Source organism: Dendropsophus ebraccatus, chromosome 4 (genome assembly GCF_027789765.1).
Source record: "Dendropsophus ebraccatus isolate aDenEbr1 chromosome 4, aDenEbr1.pat, whole genome shotgun sequence".
NCBI classification, from domain to species: Eukaryota; Metazoa; Chordata; class Amphibia; order Anura; family Hylidae; genus Dendropsophus; species Dendropsophus ebraccatus.
In genome coordinates this window covers 148,790,349-148,807,281 of record NC_091457.1, presented here as the reverse complement: position 1 = coordinate 148,807,281, position 16,933 = coordinate 148,790,349, and the positions used below count along the sequence as shown (strand labels likewise).

General features: G+C 43.4%; 1 protein-coding gene across 2 annotated transcripts in view; it reads left to right on the top strand.

The window, feature by feature from the left end:
* Positions 1-16,933, top strand: part of PLA2G4A (phospholipase A2 group IVA) — a 69,384-nt gene that overhangs the window by 28,490 nt on the left and 23,961 nt on the right. For both annotated transcript variants that reach the window (XM_069968965.1, XM_069968966.1), the window contains exons 5-10: positions 59-172; positions 5,627-5,664; positions 6,360-6,504; positions 7,827-7,963; positions 9,990-10,212; positions 16,069-16,183. In XM_069968965.1, the coding sequence (XP_069825066.1) occupies positions 59-172; positions 5,627-5,664; positions 6,360-6,504; positions 7,827-7,963; positions 9,990-10,212; positions 16,069-16,183 (772 nt within the window). The remainder of the gene's footprint in view (positions 1-58; positions 173-5,626; positions 5,665-6,359; positions 6,505-7,826; positions 7,964-9,989; positions 10,213-16,068; positions 16,184-16,933) is intronic.

Below are 16,933 nucleotides of genomic sequence, written 5' to 3'. Positions count from 1 at the left end.
AGTTTCTCACTCCATTCTCATCACATCATCTACTTGAGGATGAATTTGTTCTTCCTAGGTGACCCTAATGGATGCGAATTATGTGATGGATGAAACACTGGGCACAACAACATTCAAGATCTCATCACTAAAGCCCGGAGAGAAACGAGAAGTCCCATTTACCTTCAATAAGGTAACGGATGGGACAAGGTTATAGTTCAAAATGCAAATATTCTTGCAGCTAAGTTAGTTGGGGGAAAGATCCAAATCAACATGAGCAAATATTACTATACTGAAAGAGTAGTAGATACTTGGAACAAACTTCAAGCAGATGTGGTTGAAAAATCTATAACAACAGTGTATGCCTGGTGTATACATATATCTATCCTAAGATAATAAGAAGGTAAATACTAAAAGGGCGGACTAGACGGACCCAGTGGTCTTTTTCTGCAACAATCTTTTATGTTTCTATGAGTCGGAGCTAAAGGGTGAAGTACCATCTAGAAGTCCCTGATTGCTGGTCCCCACTCCACCTTAGCCTGATTGGCTGGTTTCTCCCTATACACGGATAGGAACAGTGGTTGGGTACACCGCCAAGATGGCGCCTCATCCCATACCGCCTGTTTACTCTGAAATACTGTAATGTTTTACAGTAAAACAGAGCAGTTTGAAATAGGAAAGCCTGTCATGTGGGCAACGTACATTTCCTGACATGAAATTTGAAATGAAAGAGCTTATCCGGGATTAGAAAAGGCCCAGCTAATTTCATTGCAAGAACACCACCACCCCTGCCCTCAGTTTGGGTGTTAGTATTACAATTCATTTCCAGTCACTGAGATGCAATACCACACCCAAACTGAGGACAGGAGAGGTATAGTAACAGTAATAGTAAAGAATCACTATTATATACGATATTGATTCCTCCCTCTCTCTCTAAAAAAATAAATATATATCTATATCATAAAAATCAAAGTCTGTCTGTCTGTCTGTCTGTCCTTCTGTCTGTCTGTCTGTCCTCTATAGACTTCCAAACGCCTGAGCCGTTTGACCCCAAATTTGGCACACAGATACATTGGGTGCCCGGGAAGGTTATTGCGAAGGTCCCGTCCCCGCCAGATGTACAGGAGGGGAGGGGGAGGGGAAAGAGCGGCGCCCCATAGAGATGAATGGGAAAATCTCCTCACTGCAAACACAGGTGATATAATTAGCTGCAGCAGACACGGCAGTTGGAGCCTTAGCAACCAATAGGATTACTGCTTTCATTTTCACAGGGAGCAATGGTTGCTAGGGAAGCTGCCTCACAACATCCACAGTAATAACTGGTAGACCCCCTACTCCATCTATACAGTACATGTATATACAGGACCCCCTACTCCATCTATACAGTACATGTATATACAGGACCCCCTACTCCATCTATACAGTACATGTATATACAGGGCCCCCTACTCCATCTATACAGTACATGTATATACAGGACCCCCTACTCCATCTATACAGTACCATACCTCCCAACTTTTGCGCAGAGGAAAGAGGGACAGTCACGGCAATGTGCCACGCCCCATAGCCACGCCCCCTGTAGCCACGCCCCTCATAACCGCATCACCTGTTACCATTAAATAAACAAATAATATCACCAGATCTTCACCACATAGGGACTTATCCCCCCCTTATACCATTACTACATAACATCCACTATACACAGAGCAGTCCTCTCCCTCAGCACTGACCATATAGCGGTAGATGAGGCTGTGCACCTGCTGACCTTATAGGTGATTGTATTGCAGGTATTCGGTGACTCACAGGGGACTAAGGGACACAGTATGTCCCTTAGAAGGCCCCTATGTTGTATGCCTCTTAGTATCCCTTTAGTATGCCCCTCAGTACCCTCTTAGTATGCCCCTCAGTACCCTCTTAGTATGCCCCTCAGTACCCTCTTAGTATGCCCCTTAGTATCCTCTTAGTACCCCCTTAGTATGCCCTTTAGTACCCTCTTAGTATGCCCCTTAGTACCTTCTTATTGCCCCCTTATTATGCCCCTTAGTACCTTCTTAGTACCCCCCTTAGTATGCCCTTTAGTACCCCCTTAGTATGCTCCTTAGTACCCCTCTTAGTACCCCCTTAGTATGCCCCTTAGTACCTTCTTAGTACCCCCTTAGTATGCCCTTAAGTACCCCCTTAGTATGCCCTTTAGTACCCCCTTAGTATGCTCCTTAGTACCCCCTTAGTACCCCCTTAGTATGTCCCTTAGTACCTTCTTAGTATGCCCCTTAGTACCCCCTTAGTATGCCCTTAAGTACCCCCTTAGTATGCCCCTTAGTACCTTCTTAGTACCCCCTTAGTATGCCCTTAAGTACCCCCTTAGTATGCCCTTTAGTACCCCCTTAGTATGCTCCTTAGTACCCCCTTAGTATGTCCCTTAGTACCTTCTTAGTATGCCCCTTAGTACCCCCTTAGTATGCCCTTAAGTACCCCCTTAGTATGCCCCTTACTACTCAATCTCGTGGAGCTTCTGGTGCAGGCTTCCATAGCTGCCAACAGTATGACCCAGTAAGCCCCGCCCCCGGCGCAGTAAGCCCCGCCCCCGGCACCCACCGCAGGGCTAATTAACCAGCAGAGTACACAGGGCCAGAGGAGGAGAGACGCCATGGACAACTGGAAATATGGTAAGAGACTGACCCATTGTACTTACCATATTTCCTGTTGTCCATGGCGTCTCTCCTCCTCTGGCCCGTTGTATTCTGCTGGTTAGTTAGCCGTGGGGTGGGTGCAGGGGGCGGGGCTTATCGCGATGGGGGCGGGGCTTACCGGGTCATACCTGTTGGCAGCTATGGGCTTCCTCTTCCAGCTCCACGGCGCCTGCACTCTTCTCACATCATCTGAGCCAATCAGGAAAGGAGTGCGGGCGCCGCGGGGCTGGAAGAGAAAGCCTGCACCAGAAGCCTGTGCATCACCTCCTCAGCGTCAGGAGGGACATACGCCCGGCCAGTAGGTGTCGCTGTGAGCGCTCATTAGGAGCGCTCACAGTGTAAGGGCTGCAGCTGCCGGTACGAACGCCGGGGCAGGGATGGGGGACAGCGGGACACATGGGGGCCGTTCCGGGACAGCGGGACATGACCCCAAAACCGGGACTGTCCCGCTGGATCCGGGACGGTTGGGAGGTATGCAGTACATGTATATACAGGACCCCCTACTCCATCTATACAGTACATGTATATACAGGACCCCCTACTCCATCTATACAGTACATGTATATACAGGACCCCCTACTCCATCTATACAGTACATGTATATACAGGACCCCCTACTCCATCCATACAGTGCATGTATATACAGGACCCCCTACTCCATCTATACAGTACATGTATATACAGGACCCCCTACTCCATCTATACAGTACATGTATATACAGGACCCCCTACTCCATCTATACAGTACATATATATACAGGACCCCCTACTCCATCTATACAGTACATGTATATACAGGACCCCTACTCCATCTATACAGTACATGTATATACAGGACCCCCTACTCCATCTATACAGTACATGTATATACAGAACCCCCTACTCCATCTATACAGTACATGTATATACAGGACCCGCTACTCCATCTATACTGTACATGTATATACAGGACCCCCTACTCCATCTATACAGTACATGTATATACAGGAGCCCCCTACTCCATCTATACAGTACATGTATATACAGGGCCCCCTACTCCATCTATACAGTACATGTATATACAGGACCCCCTACTCCATCCATACAGTACATGTATATACAGGACCCCCTACTCCATCCATACAGTACATGTATATACAGGACCCCCTACTCCATCCATACAGTACATGTATATACAGGACCCCCTACTCCATCCATACAGTACATGTATATACAGGGCCCACTACTCCATCTATACAGTACATGTATATACAGGACCCCCTACTCCATCTATACAGTACATGTATATACAGGGCACAACAGGTATACCAAACTGTGACTGGGTAACACCGCCACACCAGACCTAACCAATACCACCATACCGTGACTGGATAACACCGCCACACCAGACCTGACCAATACCGCCATACTGTGACTGGATAACACCCCCATACCAGACATGACCAATACCGACACACTGTGACTGAATAACACTGCCATACGGGTAAATACAACCCTGCAGGTATACAGGACACTACAGGTATACAGGACCCCAAAACTATACACTACAAGTGCACGGGACCTCCACAAAACTATATACTACAGGTATACAGGACCCCAAACTTTACACTACAGGTATACAGGACCCCAAAACTATATACTACAGGTATACAGGACCTCCACCAACTATATACTTCAGGTATACAGGACCTCCACCAACTATATACTACAGGTATACAGGACCCCAAACTATACACTACAGGTATACAGGACCCCAAAACTATACACTACAGGTATACAGGAACTCCACCAACTATATACTACAGGTATATAGGACCCCAAACTATACACTACAGGTATACAGGACCTCAAAACCATACACTACAGGTATACAGGACCTACACCAACTCTATAATACAGGTATACAGCACCTTCACCAACTCTATACTACAAGTATACAGGACCCCAAATATACTACAGGTATACAGGAACTCCACCAGCTATATACTACAGGTATATAGGACCCCAAACTATACACTACAGGTATACAGGACCTCCACCAACTCTATACTATAGTTATACAGGACCCTCAAACTATTTACTACAGGTATACAGGACCCCCGAACTATATACTACAGGTATACAAGACCTCCACCAATTATACACTACAGGTATCCAGGACCCTCAAACTATAAACTACAGGTATACAAGACCTCCACCAACTATACATTACAGGTATACAGCACCAACTATATACTACAGGTATACAGGACCCCCGAACTATACAGTACAGGTATACAGGACCTTCACCAACTGTACACTGCAGGTATACAGGAGCTCCCTCAACTATACACTATAGGTATACAGCCCCCCCAACTATGCACTACAGATATGCGAGACCCCTAAAAACTATACATTGTGGGTATACAGAACCCCTCCAACTATGCACTACAGGTATACACTAATTCCACTGATTAACTCAGATGAAACAATACCTTTAGCTTGGCCTCCTGGCCACCTTAGAACAAATCTAATTAACACACTGACACTTTATACCCGGGCAGCGCCGGGTACATTTTCTAGTATATTTATATATATATATATATATATATATATATATATATATATATATATATATATAATATAGGTTACAGTATGTGTAATAGGTTTATGAATGGGGAAATTTATCTAACATGGTGTAAAGTGAAACTGGCTCAGTTGCCCCTAGCAACCAATCAGATTCCACCTTTCATTTTCCAAAGAGTCTGTGAGGAATGAAAGGTGGAATCTGATTGGTTGCTAGGGGCAACTGAGCCAGTTTCACTTTTCACCATGTTTAATAAATCTTCCCCTTCATAACCCTATTACACATACTGTCCACCACCCTGTCAATAAATATATATTATTATTATTTTTTTTTTTTGCTTGTGTCCAATCATATGTGAATATATATTCTACTTACCTTTGTCCTCCATTAGGTTACAGAAGTTTTCCTAGGATTCTCTCTAGAAGAATGGTATGCATCATAATAGTCTAGTGCTTTTTCAATGTACATATACTTATCCTTTTTTTGTAGTGTTGTAACTTTTTTGCATATATCCCGTGTTATTTAGTTATTCCCTTTTACTTCTTTTTAAAAATCCCAGTACTTGTCAGCTGCTGTATGTCCTGCAGGAAGTGGTGTATTCTTTCCAGTCTGACACAGTGCTCTCTGCTGCCACCTCTGTCCATGTCAGAAACTTTCCAGAGCAGGAGAGGTTGTCTATGGGGATTTGCTACTGTTCTGGACAGTTCCTAACATGGACAGAGGTGGCAGTAGAGAGCACTGTGTCGACTGGAAAGAATACACCCCTTCCTGTAGGACATACAGCATCTGATAAGTACTGGAAGGCTTGAGATTTGGAAAAAGTACATAACAAATCTATTTAACTTTTTGTTGATTTGAAAGAATTTTTTTTGATGGAGTACCCCTTCAAAGGTTTTACAATTCATTGGCTGAATACTGAGAAATTGATCAACTTGTCCAAACCTGGCCACTGTGTATAACACCTAATAGAAATGTAAATGTCTCCATTGTGACTTTCCCAGTCCTCTCCTGTTTGTCTTTGTATATATACAGTGTCGTACTTGCATGTTGCTGCTAGTATGTTGTCTCCCATTGCCTACATGTTAATTGGAAATGGACGTTCTCTTTTTCTCTTTTGTTTGCAGTTCGTCCTGCGATCTGAGGTTCAGCATGGCTCTGTGCGACCAAGAAAAAATCTACCGGCAGAAACGGAAACAAAAGGTTATCGATGGAATAAAGAAGCTACTGGGACCCGAACAGAGCAAAGACTTGTATTCTACTTCCAGAGATGTAGGTTGTCATTCACAACAGTCCAGAATTGTATTCCTGCTGTACTTAGTAGAGTACACTAGAGCTCAGAGTACAATATGATCATATATAAAGTTCTATTTTAGGATTTCTTTGTGCAAATTAGAACGTACAAACCAAACTACACTATCCTATACTAAGCTGAGTCACCTCCTTAAAGGGGTATCCCACTTAAACATAACTTTTTATATGTTGCTGCCCATGGTGAAATGAACAATTTCTTTCTTATTATTTATTCAGTCTCCTCCCCCCAGTTCTGAGCTGCTGCTTTCTGCTGAAGACACAAAAATCTGTGTGTGAGCTTTTCTCTCCCTTGCTTCCCCTCCCTTCCAAGACAACTTCCTGACAGGCTTTAACTGCAACATTATGGCTGGGTTCACACTACGTATATTTCAGTCAGTATTGTGGTCCTCATATTGCAACCAAAACCAGGAGTGGATTAAAAACACAGAAAGGCTCTGTTCACACAATGATGAAATTGAGTGTATGGCCGCCATATAATGGCAAATATTTGCTGTTATTTTAAAACAACGGCTGTTATATTGAAATAATGGCCGTTATTTACCGTTATATGGCGGCCATCCACTCAATTTCAACATTGTGTGAACATATGCTTTCTGTTTTTTTAATCCACTCCTGGTTTTGGTTGCAATATGAGGACCACAATACTGACTGAAATATACGTAGTGTTAACCCAGCCTATAGCTTCTTTATAATGCTGGGAGGGTTAATATGAGGTCAAGTTGCTAATAAACTCACTTTGATTAATCTTCCAGCATTACAAAGAAGCTACAATGTTGCAGATAAAGCCTTCTAAGAACTTGTTTACATCAGCTGTCTCAGAAGGGAGGGGGGAGGAGGGGGAGACAGAGAGTAAAGCTTACACACAGATTTTTGTGTCTTTGGCAGAAAACAGCAGCTCAGAACTGGAGGAAGGAGACTGAATAGAAAATAACAAGTATGGAAGGAATTGTTAGTCTCGCCATGGGCAGCAACATATGAAAAGTTATGATTGAGTGGAACACCCCTTTAAGGAAGAGTCATCCATCTGTAGACCACTCTTTAAGGGTTGCTGCTCCTTATCAGTACAGAGCAGGGTGCTGAAAAGTTCGAGACATGGCTTTGATGTAGTTTGATTCTCATTGAAGTGACTTATTTTTGTGCAATGCTTTATGGGAAAAATATGCAAATTCACTTTTCTTCAGAAGGGAAAAAAAAAACAATTCAGGCATCAGATATAATTATGATAGTGTGAAACCAGCCCTAGGTTTTCTCTGAAATCTATTATTACTACTGTGTTTTAGGTCCCGGTCATTGCAGTTCTTGGCTCTGGAGGCGGGTTCCGAGCCATGGTTGGCTTTTCTGGGGTGATGAAGGCTTTGTTTGAATCAGGAGTTCTGGACTGTGTCACGTACCTTGCTGGCTTATCTGGATCCACATGGTAAACATATGTGTTTAATAAATATATATTCTAGTTATGGTTTCAATGTCTAGAGAAAATAGGGTTTTATACCAACATAGTAAAGGATTCTTTACTGTAAGAGCAGTGAGACTACTTACTCTGCCAAAGGAAGTGGTCATGGTGAACTCATAGTCATACTTGTGTTAACTCACGTTATAGTAACTATACTCTGAAGAAGGTTCACGTATTCAGGGTCAGGGTTTTTTTTCTCTATTGTTTTAACCCCTTCCCGTTAGTAATCTGTATATGTACGTTCCTACTGCACATACCCCGTGCAGTAAGAATGTATATATACGTTCCTGCACTGACATGGCTTCCTAATGTGAGCGGGACCGCAGCAGTGTTCAGGGCCGGAGGTAATGAGAGGCAGCTGTGATCCCGCAGCTGACTCTCATTACCCCTTAAACGCCGTGGTCTACAGCGATCGCGGCGTTTAAGGTACTCAGTGACAGATCAAACATCTGTCACTGAGTGATCGGGAGTACGGGGGTCCCAATTGCATGTGCCGACAGGCGGGGGTAAGCTCCGTCCTGTCGGATCGGCAGTCTATGTGTAGAGTCTGCTCTCAGGCAGGCTCTATACATAGATCGCTGATAACACTGATCTATGCTATGCTAAGGCATAGCATTTATCAGTATATGCAATCTAATGATTGCATATTTTACAGTGAATAAAAGTGTAAAAAAAAAATGTTTATAAAAAAAAGTTTTAAAAGTATTAAAAAAACCCTTATAAACCCTTTCAAAATAAGGGTAGCTTCACACGTACCGACTCGCAGCGGTAATAACGCTGCGAGTCGGCTAGGTCCTGGCAGATCACTTTCACTACATACACACAGCGGTCTGAACGACCGCTGCGTGTATGTAATTCTGCCGGCCGCTTAACCCCTTCAGCTGCCGCCCAGCTCCCGCTCATTCGCTCATTCTCCCTCCTCCCCCCTCCCTTCTGAGACAGCTCATGTAAACAAGTCTCTAGCAGGCTTTATCTGCAACTTTGTAGCTTTTTTATAATGCTGGCAGGGTGAATCATAGAGTTCATCAGCATCTTGACCTCAGTATAACCCTTCCAGCATTACAAAGAAGCTAAAATGTTGCAGATAAAGCCAGCCAGGCACTTGTTTACATCAGCAGCCTCAGAGGGGAGGGGGAGCAGAGGGAGATGGAGAAAAAAGCTCACATCCAAATTTTTGGGTCTTTAGCAGAAAGCAGCAGCTCAGAACTGACGGAAGGAGAGTGAATAGATAATAACAAGTATGGAAGGAATTGTTAGTCTCACCATGGACAACATATAAAAAGTTATGTTTGAGTAGAATACCCCTTTAAGAATCGAGTATGCTGAAATCCCTATTTGCTGAACCATCCTGACCCTGATATCTCCTATTGAGGAACAGTTAGAAGACCCCCAAACACATTTGATTCCCAGCCAGTCTGGTGGTAGTTGTCAGATACTATAGTGTGCACAAGAAATAAAGCATTAAAGGGGTACTCCGGCCATTTTTTTTCTTTTTAAATTAACTGGTTTCAGAAAGTTATAAGTTTATCATTTACTTCGATTGAAAAATCTTAAGTCTTCCATCTTGCAGTACTTATTAGCTGCTGTATGTCCTACATGTCAGGAACTGTCCAGAGCAGGAGAGGTTTTCTATTAGGGTTTGCTGCTGCTCTGGACAGTTCCTGACATGGCCGAGATGGCAGCAGAGAGCACTGTGTAAGACTGGAAAGAATACATCACTTCCTGCAGGGCATATAGCAGCTGATAAGTACTGTAAAACTTGAGATTTTTAAATTACAAATCTAAGTAACTTTCTAAAAACAGTTGATTTGAAAGAAAATAAATGTTGCCAGCGTACCCCTTTAAAAGTTGTAGATGCATGAGATTAGAAACAGCACCACTCTCGTTCAGTGGCCGTCTCTGGTATTGCAGCTTATCTTTCTTTATTATAGTGGTGCTTTGCTGCAATGCACATGAGGTGTTTATATTTCTGATCTGTCCCCCTGTATTACAGGTACATGTCTACACTTTACTCTCACCCCGAATTCCCAAAGAAAGGTCCAAAAGAAATTAACCAAGAGGTGATGTACAATGTCAGCTACAGCCCCCTTCTCTTACTGACACCCCAGAAGGTCAAGCGCTATGTTGAAGCGTTATGGAAGAAGAAGAGCGCCGGCCAGCCCGTTACATTCACCGATGTTTTTTCCATGCTGATTGGGGAGACGCTCATCCAGAATGTAAGATTTCTTTTTTTGTGTCTGTTTCCCATTTAATATAGTTAAGTTGTCAGTTTGTACATTTGCAGTTGACGGATGAGGAGGGAAATGTTCTATCCCGCCTCGGCTCACCAATGACAAAGACGCCTGTAATGGTATTGGCAGGAAGACTTCCATCTAGCCTTTTGCTTTCCAGGAATTTCTTCTCCGATATGGCCAGGTGCATGGTGACGTATTGCTGAGCTGTAACAGTTTAGTCTTAGTCTTTGAAACATTTATCATAGATTTATAAAAGCGACGTCTCATTCTAGGCTCACCCGTATTATTCAGTGTACACGGAAATTAAGTTAAGGGGAGAAAAAAACAAACAAAAAAAAAAAACGGCCAAATCTGTGACATTTGCCCTCTAAATCCCCAAAAGAATACAGGAGAGAAATGGTCAACTGACAACACCAGACCAGTGTGGCTGCAGGGAATTTAGAAATTAGGAAACTTAAAGGGGAACTATCAGCAGGTTAGCTGAATCTGACCTGCTGATACAGTATGTACCTACTGCCCAGGAGACACCAAAGAGGAAGGTATGTCTCTTACCTTCCTCCTCTGTGCCGTCCAAGTGCAGTTAGTATTTTGCTCCAAGGTTCAGTGAGACCGTTATAAGCACTGCCCGCCCCCATAGGGCCAATCCGGCCCACCCCATTCATCACCATCATCAGGCCAGAGGCGGATTGGCACTATGGGGGCAGTCAGTGCTCCTAACGGCCCCAACGGATTGTGGAGTGCTTAAGTACTCGTTACTTGAGTTAACCATTTTTTGACTCGAGTACCAAACCCCATTGGCATCAATGGTAGACTCAAAGCCTGGTTAAGGTGGAGGGTGCCTGGTTAGCCTATTAAATTTTTTTTATTTATTTATTTATTTTTTTTCATTCTAATTTTTTAATGTTTTGTCCCTTGAAGGGATGTTTAAATAAAATATACAAAAATGTGAGCAAAAAAAGTAATAGGTTTCTGCAAGACACATTAGAACTCCAGCAGGATTATTGCAATTGACGGCATACCACCAGAATTCTAATGTGTGTTGCGCAGCGTTTTGTAAAACCTAAGATGTTATGCAGATGCTATAGTGAAAAACAATAAAGCAGCTGTACCTGTCCACCCTCCTCTTGTTCCCCTCTGGGGCCGACTCGTCCCCGCTCTGTGACAGCCCATTCAGTCAATCACTGTGCTGTCCCGCCGCAGCCAGTGATTGGCTGAGTGGGCTGTCACTTAGTGGAGGACTGGAGCCGTCCCCGGAGGGCATCAGGAGGAGTGTGGATAGTTAAGTATGGCTTCTTGTTCTTCACTGTAAGGGCCTGTTCACACTACAGAATTAGAACTGTGAACAGGCCTTAAAGGCACCCTTAAACCGTTTTGGAGCTCCCGGCATCATAATGAATGGTGATACCAGTGTTTAAATACCTGTGCTACTGTACTGACACACAGTTTTGCCAATATTTAAAAAGCACCACAAGGTGCTCGGTCTAGAATCAACCTCGATCGAGCACTATGCGTGTCTGAGCATGCTCACTCAATGCTAGCTGCAGCCAATCAGTAGCCTCAGAGGTCTCTTCCTGCTTGTACTGCACTGAATCAAGTGACTGACTGCATCATGTAAACAATACATGTGACATCATTGCAGCGCTTCTGGCAGAAGACACCAGATCAGTGCCAAATTTATCATTAAAAGGTCTTTATGTTATAGCCCAGTCCCAGACTGTAAAAATATGTAGGGTTTAGCCTGGATTAGAAAAACCATAGTTGCTCTCGTTCAGAAACAGCGCCTCTCTTGTCCTCAGTTTGGGTGTGGGATTTCAGCCATTGAAGTCAATGAAGTTGTAATACCACAAACAACCTGAGGGCAGGTGTGGTGCTGTGTAGTATCCATGCATTTAGCATTTTTACGCTGTATATCCCCTTTATAACTAATTTATCTAAAATCTATTTTATACAACACAATCCACTGGTTTTGGAATAAAAGTGGTTTTGGAACGAGTTTTGTGTCCTCTATGGACATTGTGTGCTAGATTAAAAGTATTATTGATTCCATTTTCGTAGAGCTCTAACCTTTTAAGATTTCCTCCTGACACGTGTAGCTGCAGAGTCAGTTGGGGTTCTGGAGATTTTGCCCAGTCATCGTGAATGTGTCATAGCTGCGTTTACTATATTATTCCAAAAAAAACAAAAAACAAGAGAACCATAGCGCTCGAGTGTGTGTAGGTGTAAAAACAAACAAGAATTAAAAGGAAATAAGAGTCAAAGGGACGTAGTGAAACATGAAAAGGATTAAAACATGACCTAGCCTGAAGCTATAGCCGTAGTAAATAATGCATCAAACTATAAAATAAAAGGATAAAATAATTTAAAAAAAATTAAAAATCTCATGGTTTGAATTATTAGGAATTTAAAATTAATAATAATAACAATAATAGAAAGGAAAACCGTTGAGATGCTTCAATTCACCTAACAGCACATATAAGTGAATGGGACACGTTTAAAGGAGAAGTCCGGTGAGAATTTTTATTAAAGTATTGTATTGCCCCCCCAAAAGTTATACAAATCACCAATATACACTTATTACGGGAAATGCGCATAAAGGGCTTTTTTTCCCCTGCACTTACTACTGCATCAAGGCTTCACTTCCTGGATAGAATGGTGATGTCACTTCCTGGATAACATGGTGATGTCACTTCCTGGATAACATGGTGATGTCACTTCCTGGATAACATGGTGATGTCACTTCCTGGATAACATGGTGATGTCACGCCCCGACTCCCAGAGCTGTGCGGGCTGAGGCTGCTGGAGAGGATCATGGCAGAGGGATGCTCAGTGTTCCTCCAGTGCCCTGTGTCCCTCAGTTTCCCCCTTTCATCACCATGTTATCCAGGAAGTGACATCACCATGTTATACAGGAAGTGACATCACCATGTTATCCAGGAAGTGACATCACCATGTTACCCAGGAAGTGAAGCCTTGATGTAGTAGTAAGTGCAGGGAAAAAAAGCACTTTATAAGCATTCCCCATAATAAGTGTATATTGGTGATTTGCATAACTTTTGGGGGGCAATACAATTCTTTAATAAAAATTTTCGCCGGACTTCTCCTTTAAGTACCTTCTGTAAGTCAGTATCCTATTTCATACTGTCACCATTGTAGTCCCTGCTGCTAGCAATATAAGAAGCGGGTGAAAAATTAGACCATAAAATGCTAAGTTATGTTCATTTGCATTGGAGGATACATTTGTTAAAGGGAATCAGGTCTCGACTCTCCCACTGTGTAAACCCTTCCCAGTAACTTATAGCTATCGGGCACAATGTTTGACGCTGTACCCAATAGTCTACTGTATTTTCGATATGATTAGTTTTTAGGCCTACACTTAGTAAGTGGGTAAAGGGTGGAGCCAGAGCAGCATGTAACACGCTGCCCCGCCCTCCTCCCAGACACTCAGACTTGATTGACACATGAGGCTGCCAATCAAACCTGTGTGGCCGGGAGGAGGATGAAGGCAGCGTGACTACATGCGGCTTTGCCCCTATGCCTATGTATTGGCCACCAAGTGTAAGGATTAAAGCTTGTAATTTAAAATGATGCCTCACTGCAGACTACCAGGCACAGTATGTTAATGCTTTATTCGACAGCTATAAGGTAATAAGAAGGATTTATAGTGTGGGGGACGTGGGCAGTTCCTTTAACTCTCATTAAATCCTTTTTAACTTTTTGGAATTAGAAAAAAAAAAAAGTTATGAGCAACATTTACAGAATTTTGACGTATCAAATAATTTGACATAATCAGGAAAGTGCAACGGCAACCTGCAAGTGCTAGGCCCTAGAACTTTTAGCAATTTAGAGTATATAATTATTTGTATGGTCGGCAGGAGTTTGGCCAATGGGACTGCCCCTGCCCCTTCAATCAGTGTTGTAGTCATGGAGAAATAATTAAATTTAAAGGGGTTATCCGGATGAGAAGAAGTGCATATAAAGAAACTATACTTACCTTTCCGCGTTTCCCTGGTGTCGTCCTCTGGGTACCGGTGAACATATGAGCCGGCCGGCACTTGGGGAGTAGGCGAGTAGTTGTCTTCTGTGCTCCTGTTCTCTCTGCGATCTCTGCTTTTCTCTATCTGAATAACACCTGTAAGTGGTCGCTAGATTTCCATGTTTTTGACCTATAGCTGAATACTCATTGTTTTAACCGGAGTTATCCTTTAACTATCCTGGGCCAAACTTGTGCTCTTACACAGCCAAACTTTGGGACATTCCATGACTAGAGGTCTATTAGATGAACAAGAAGAGGAAGTCGAAGCAATACACTTGATCATGTACCAGTACCAGCTCTTTGTATAAAGCAAATCACATGGTTAATGATTCATTTTAGTGACAACAATGGCCGTTAAACGGGTGATACTCAACCAAAGCCTTGGGCATGGGCAAATGAGGCAGGAAGCTAAACAAACGAAATGGCCTGAGTTACACGGTGTACAGAGATCAAATGTCCTTTCGCATTAATAGAGTCTAAAATTATAACATCTCTATGCAAATAAACCTTCATGTAAAGTATGACGAGTACAATAAAACAGCTGTAAAATGACTTCTGCATGAATGAATGCTCTATTGGACGTCTTGTTACTATGTTGCTTCTATTTTAGAAGACTTATTGTCATGCACCCTATTAGGGAAATTGTGAGCGAATAGAGAGGGTCCTCTGTTCAGGATACTCATCTCTTCATCATAGTAGGAGAGCAATTACAAACAGTGTTTCTTGCTCTGGAGGACCCGTGCTGCATTATAAAATCAAACCATTGATTTGAACAGGCACTGTGTAATGCTTTCTCCCGTAGTGGCTCTGCAGGGAAATCAGTAGCTGAGTATTTATAGTATTGATAGTTTGGCTATGTCTAACAGCGATGCACGGCCGACGATTTGCAAAGTGTATACATTACCCATCCATGGTCCAGGGCTCCTCTTGCAGTCTGCTTCTCCCTGGATCCCACACGCTGCAGCTTAAGAGCGGCCTGTCAGAGCTGACAGGCTGTTCAGCCAATCACTGGCCAGTGATTGGCTGAGCGGCCTGGTTGCTGAGACAGGCCGCTCTGAAGATGCAGCGCGCTGGACCCGGGGAGAAGCAGACTGCAAAAGGAGCCCTGGACCATGGACAGGTAATATATGCAGTTTAAGCAAGGGCTGCAAGGACATCGGCAACAATGTCCATGCAGCCCTTGTTAAACGATTATCGGGCCGTGTAATAGGCCCAGTAAACGAGCAACGATCTAGCAGATTATTATCGGGCCATGTAATAGTACCCTAACTCCAAATACTTTCTGGAGAAACCAAGAGATCGCAGATTGAACTGGCCATGTTCGACCACCTCAGTTAGTGCCCTAAGATGGTCAGAACTAAGGGCAACTTACGAAAATAAAGAAGCCACATTGGGGATTATTTAGTATAAATCTCTTAAAGGAGAAGTCCATCCATTTTTATCTTTGGGCAGCTGGCAGGGACAGTGGGGAAGTTATTACAAAATGCTAACTTACCTCTCCACATGCCGGGGCCGCTACACCAGTTCCAGGACCCCCACCAGAAGGCATTTGCCTTCCCGGTTGATGGATTGCCCGCTCAGCCAACCAATGACTGCAGCAGTGTCCCGCTCCAGTCACTGATTGGCTGAGCCAGCAGTCACTCAACCAGGTTGTGAGGTCAGCTGGGAGAAGATCCCAGAGCCCTGCAGGATCCCCCCTGCATATTTAAAAAAAAAAAGTTAGTTCCTTAACCTGCTCTATCACTACTTGACTTTTGTTTGTATTGACCTTTTTTTATGATGATTTTTATTTTATCTTATAACAGAGAATGCACAGCAAGTTAAGTCACATGCAGGAAAAAATAAGCGAAGGTCAATGTCCGATGCCGCTATTCACCTGTCTTCATGTCAAGCCGGATGTGTCAGAGCTTATGTTTGCTGGTGAGCTTTCTAAGTACCTGAATATACTGGTACTATGTCATAGGTTTTCATAATTCACCCAGTATACCTATATGTATACACATAGCAGCCTTGTATCATCCATATTAAAATCTACTAATATGTACATCACTAAAGTGCCCCCCCCCCAACACTGCCGCCCCAGGCACAGGCCTTTAGGTGCCTAGTGGCAAATACTTTTCCCCCATTAGTTATCATGGCTGAATTATATTGTCCAGCAGGGGCGTAAATAGAAATGGATGGGCCCCATAGCAAATTTTTGATCCGGGCCCCCCGTTCCCGAATGACCACTAGGCCGTCAAGTCTAGTCATAACTGCAAAGGCTGGTCAGGAGTGCTTGCAGTTAAAGGGACATTTGGAGAACCTGGGAGGACCTGAGGCTGCAAATAATGATAGCTCGGGGGGGGGGGGCAGTTTATTGCAGGAGCAGGCAACAGGGCCCCTGATGCGGTGGGCCCAATAGCAGCTGCTATGGCTGCTACAGTGATAGTTACGCCTCTGTTGTCCAGCATGCCTAGCTGTTTGTATTTTACTCACTGTATGTCTTATACATCACATACATTTCTTAACTGTGTCTGCGGTGCTCCAGCTGTTGTGAAACTACAAGACACACTACAATGTGACACTCCAGATTTCGTAACACTCGAGTTTCACAAGAAGTAGAGATTACAGGTTGCACATCACTATATTACACTTGTTAATGGGATCTGTATACAGAATGCTTCCCTAGTA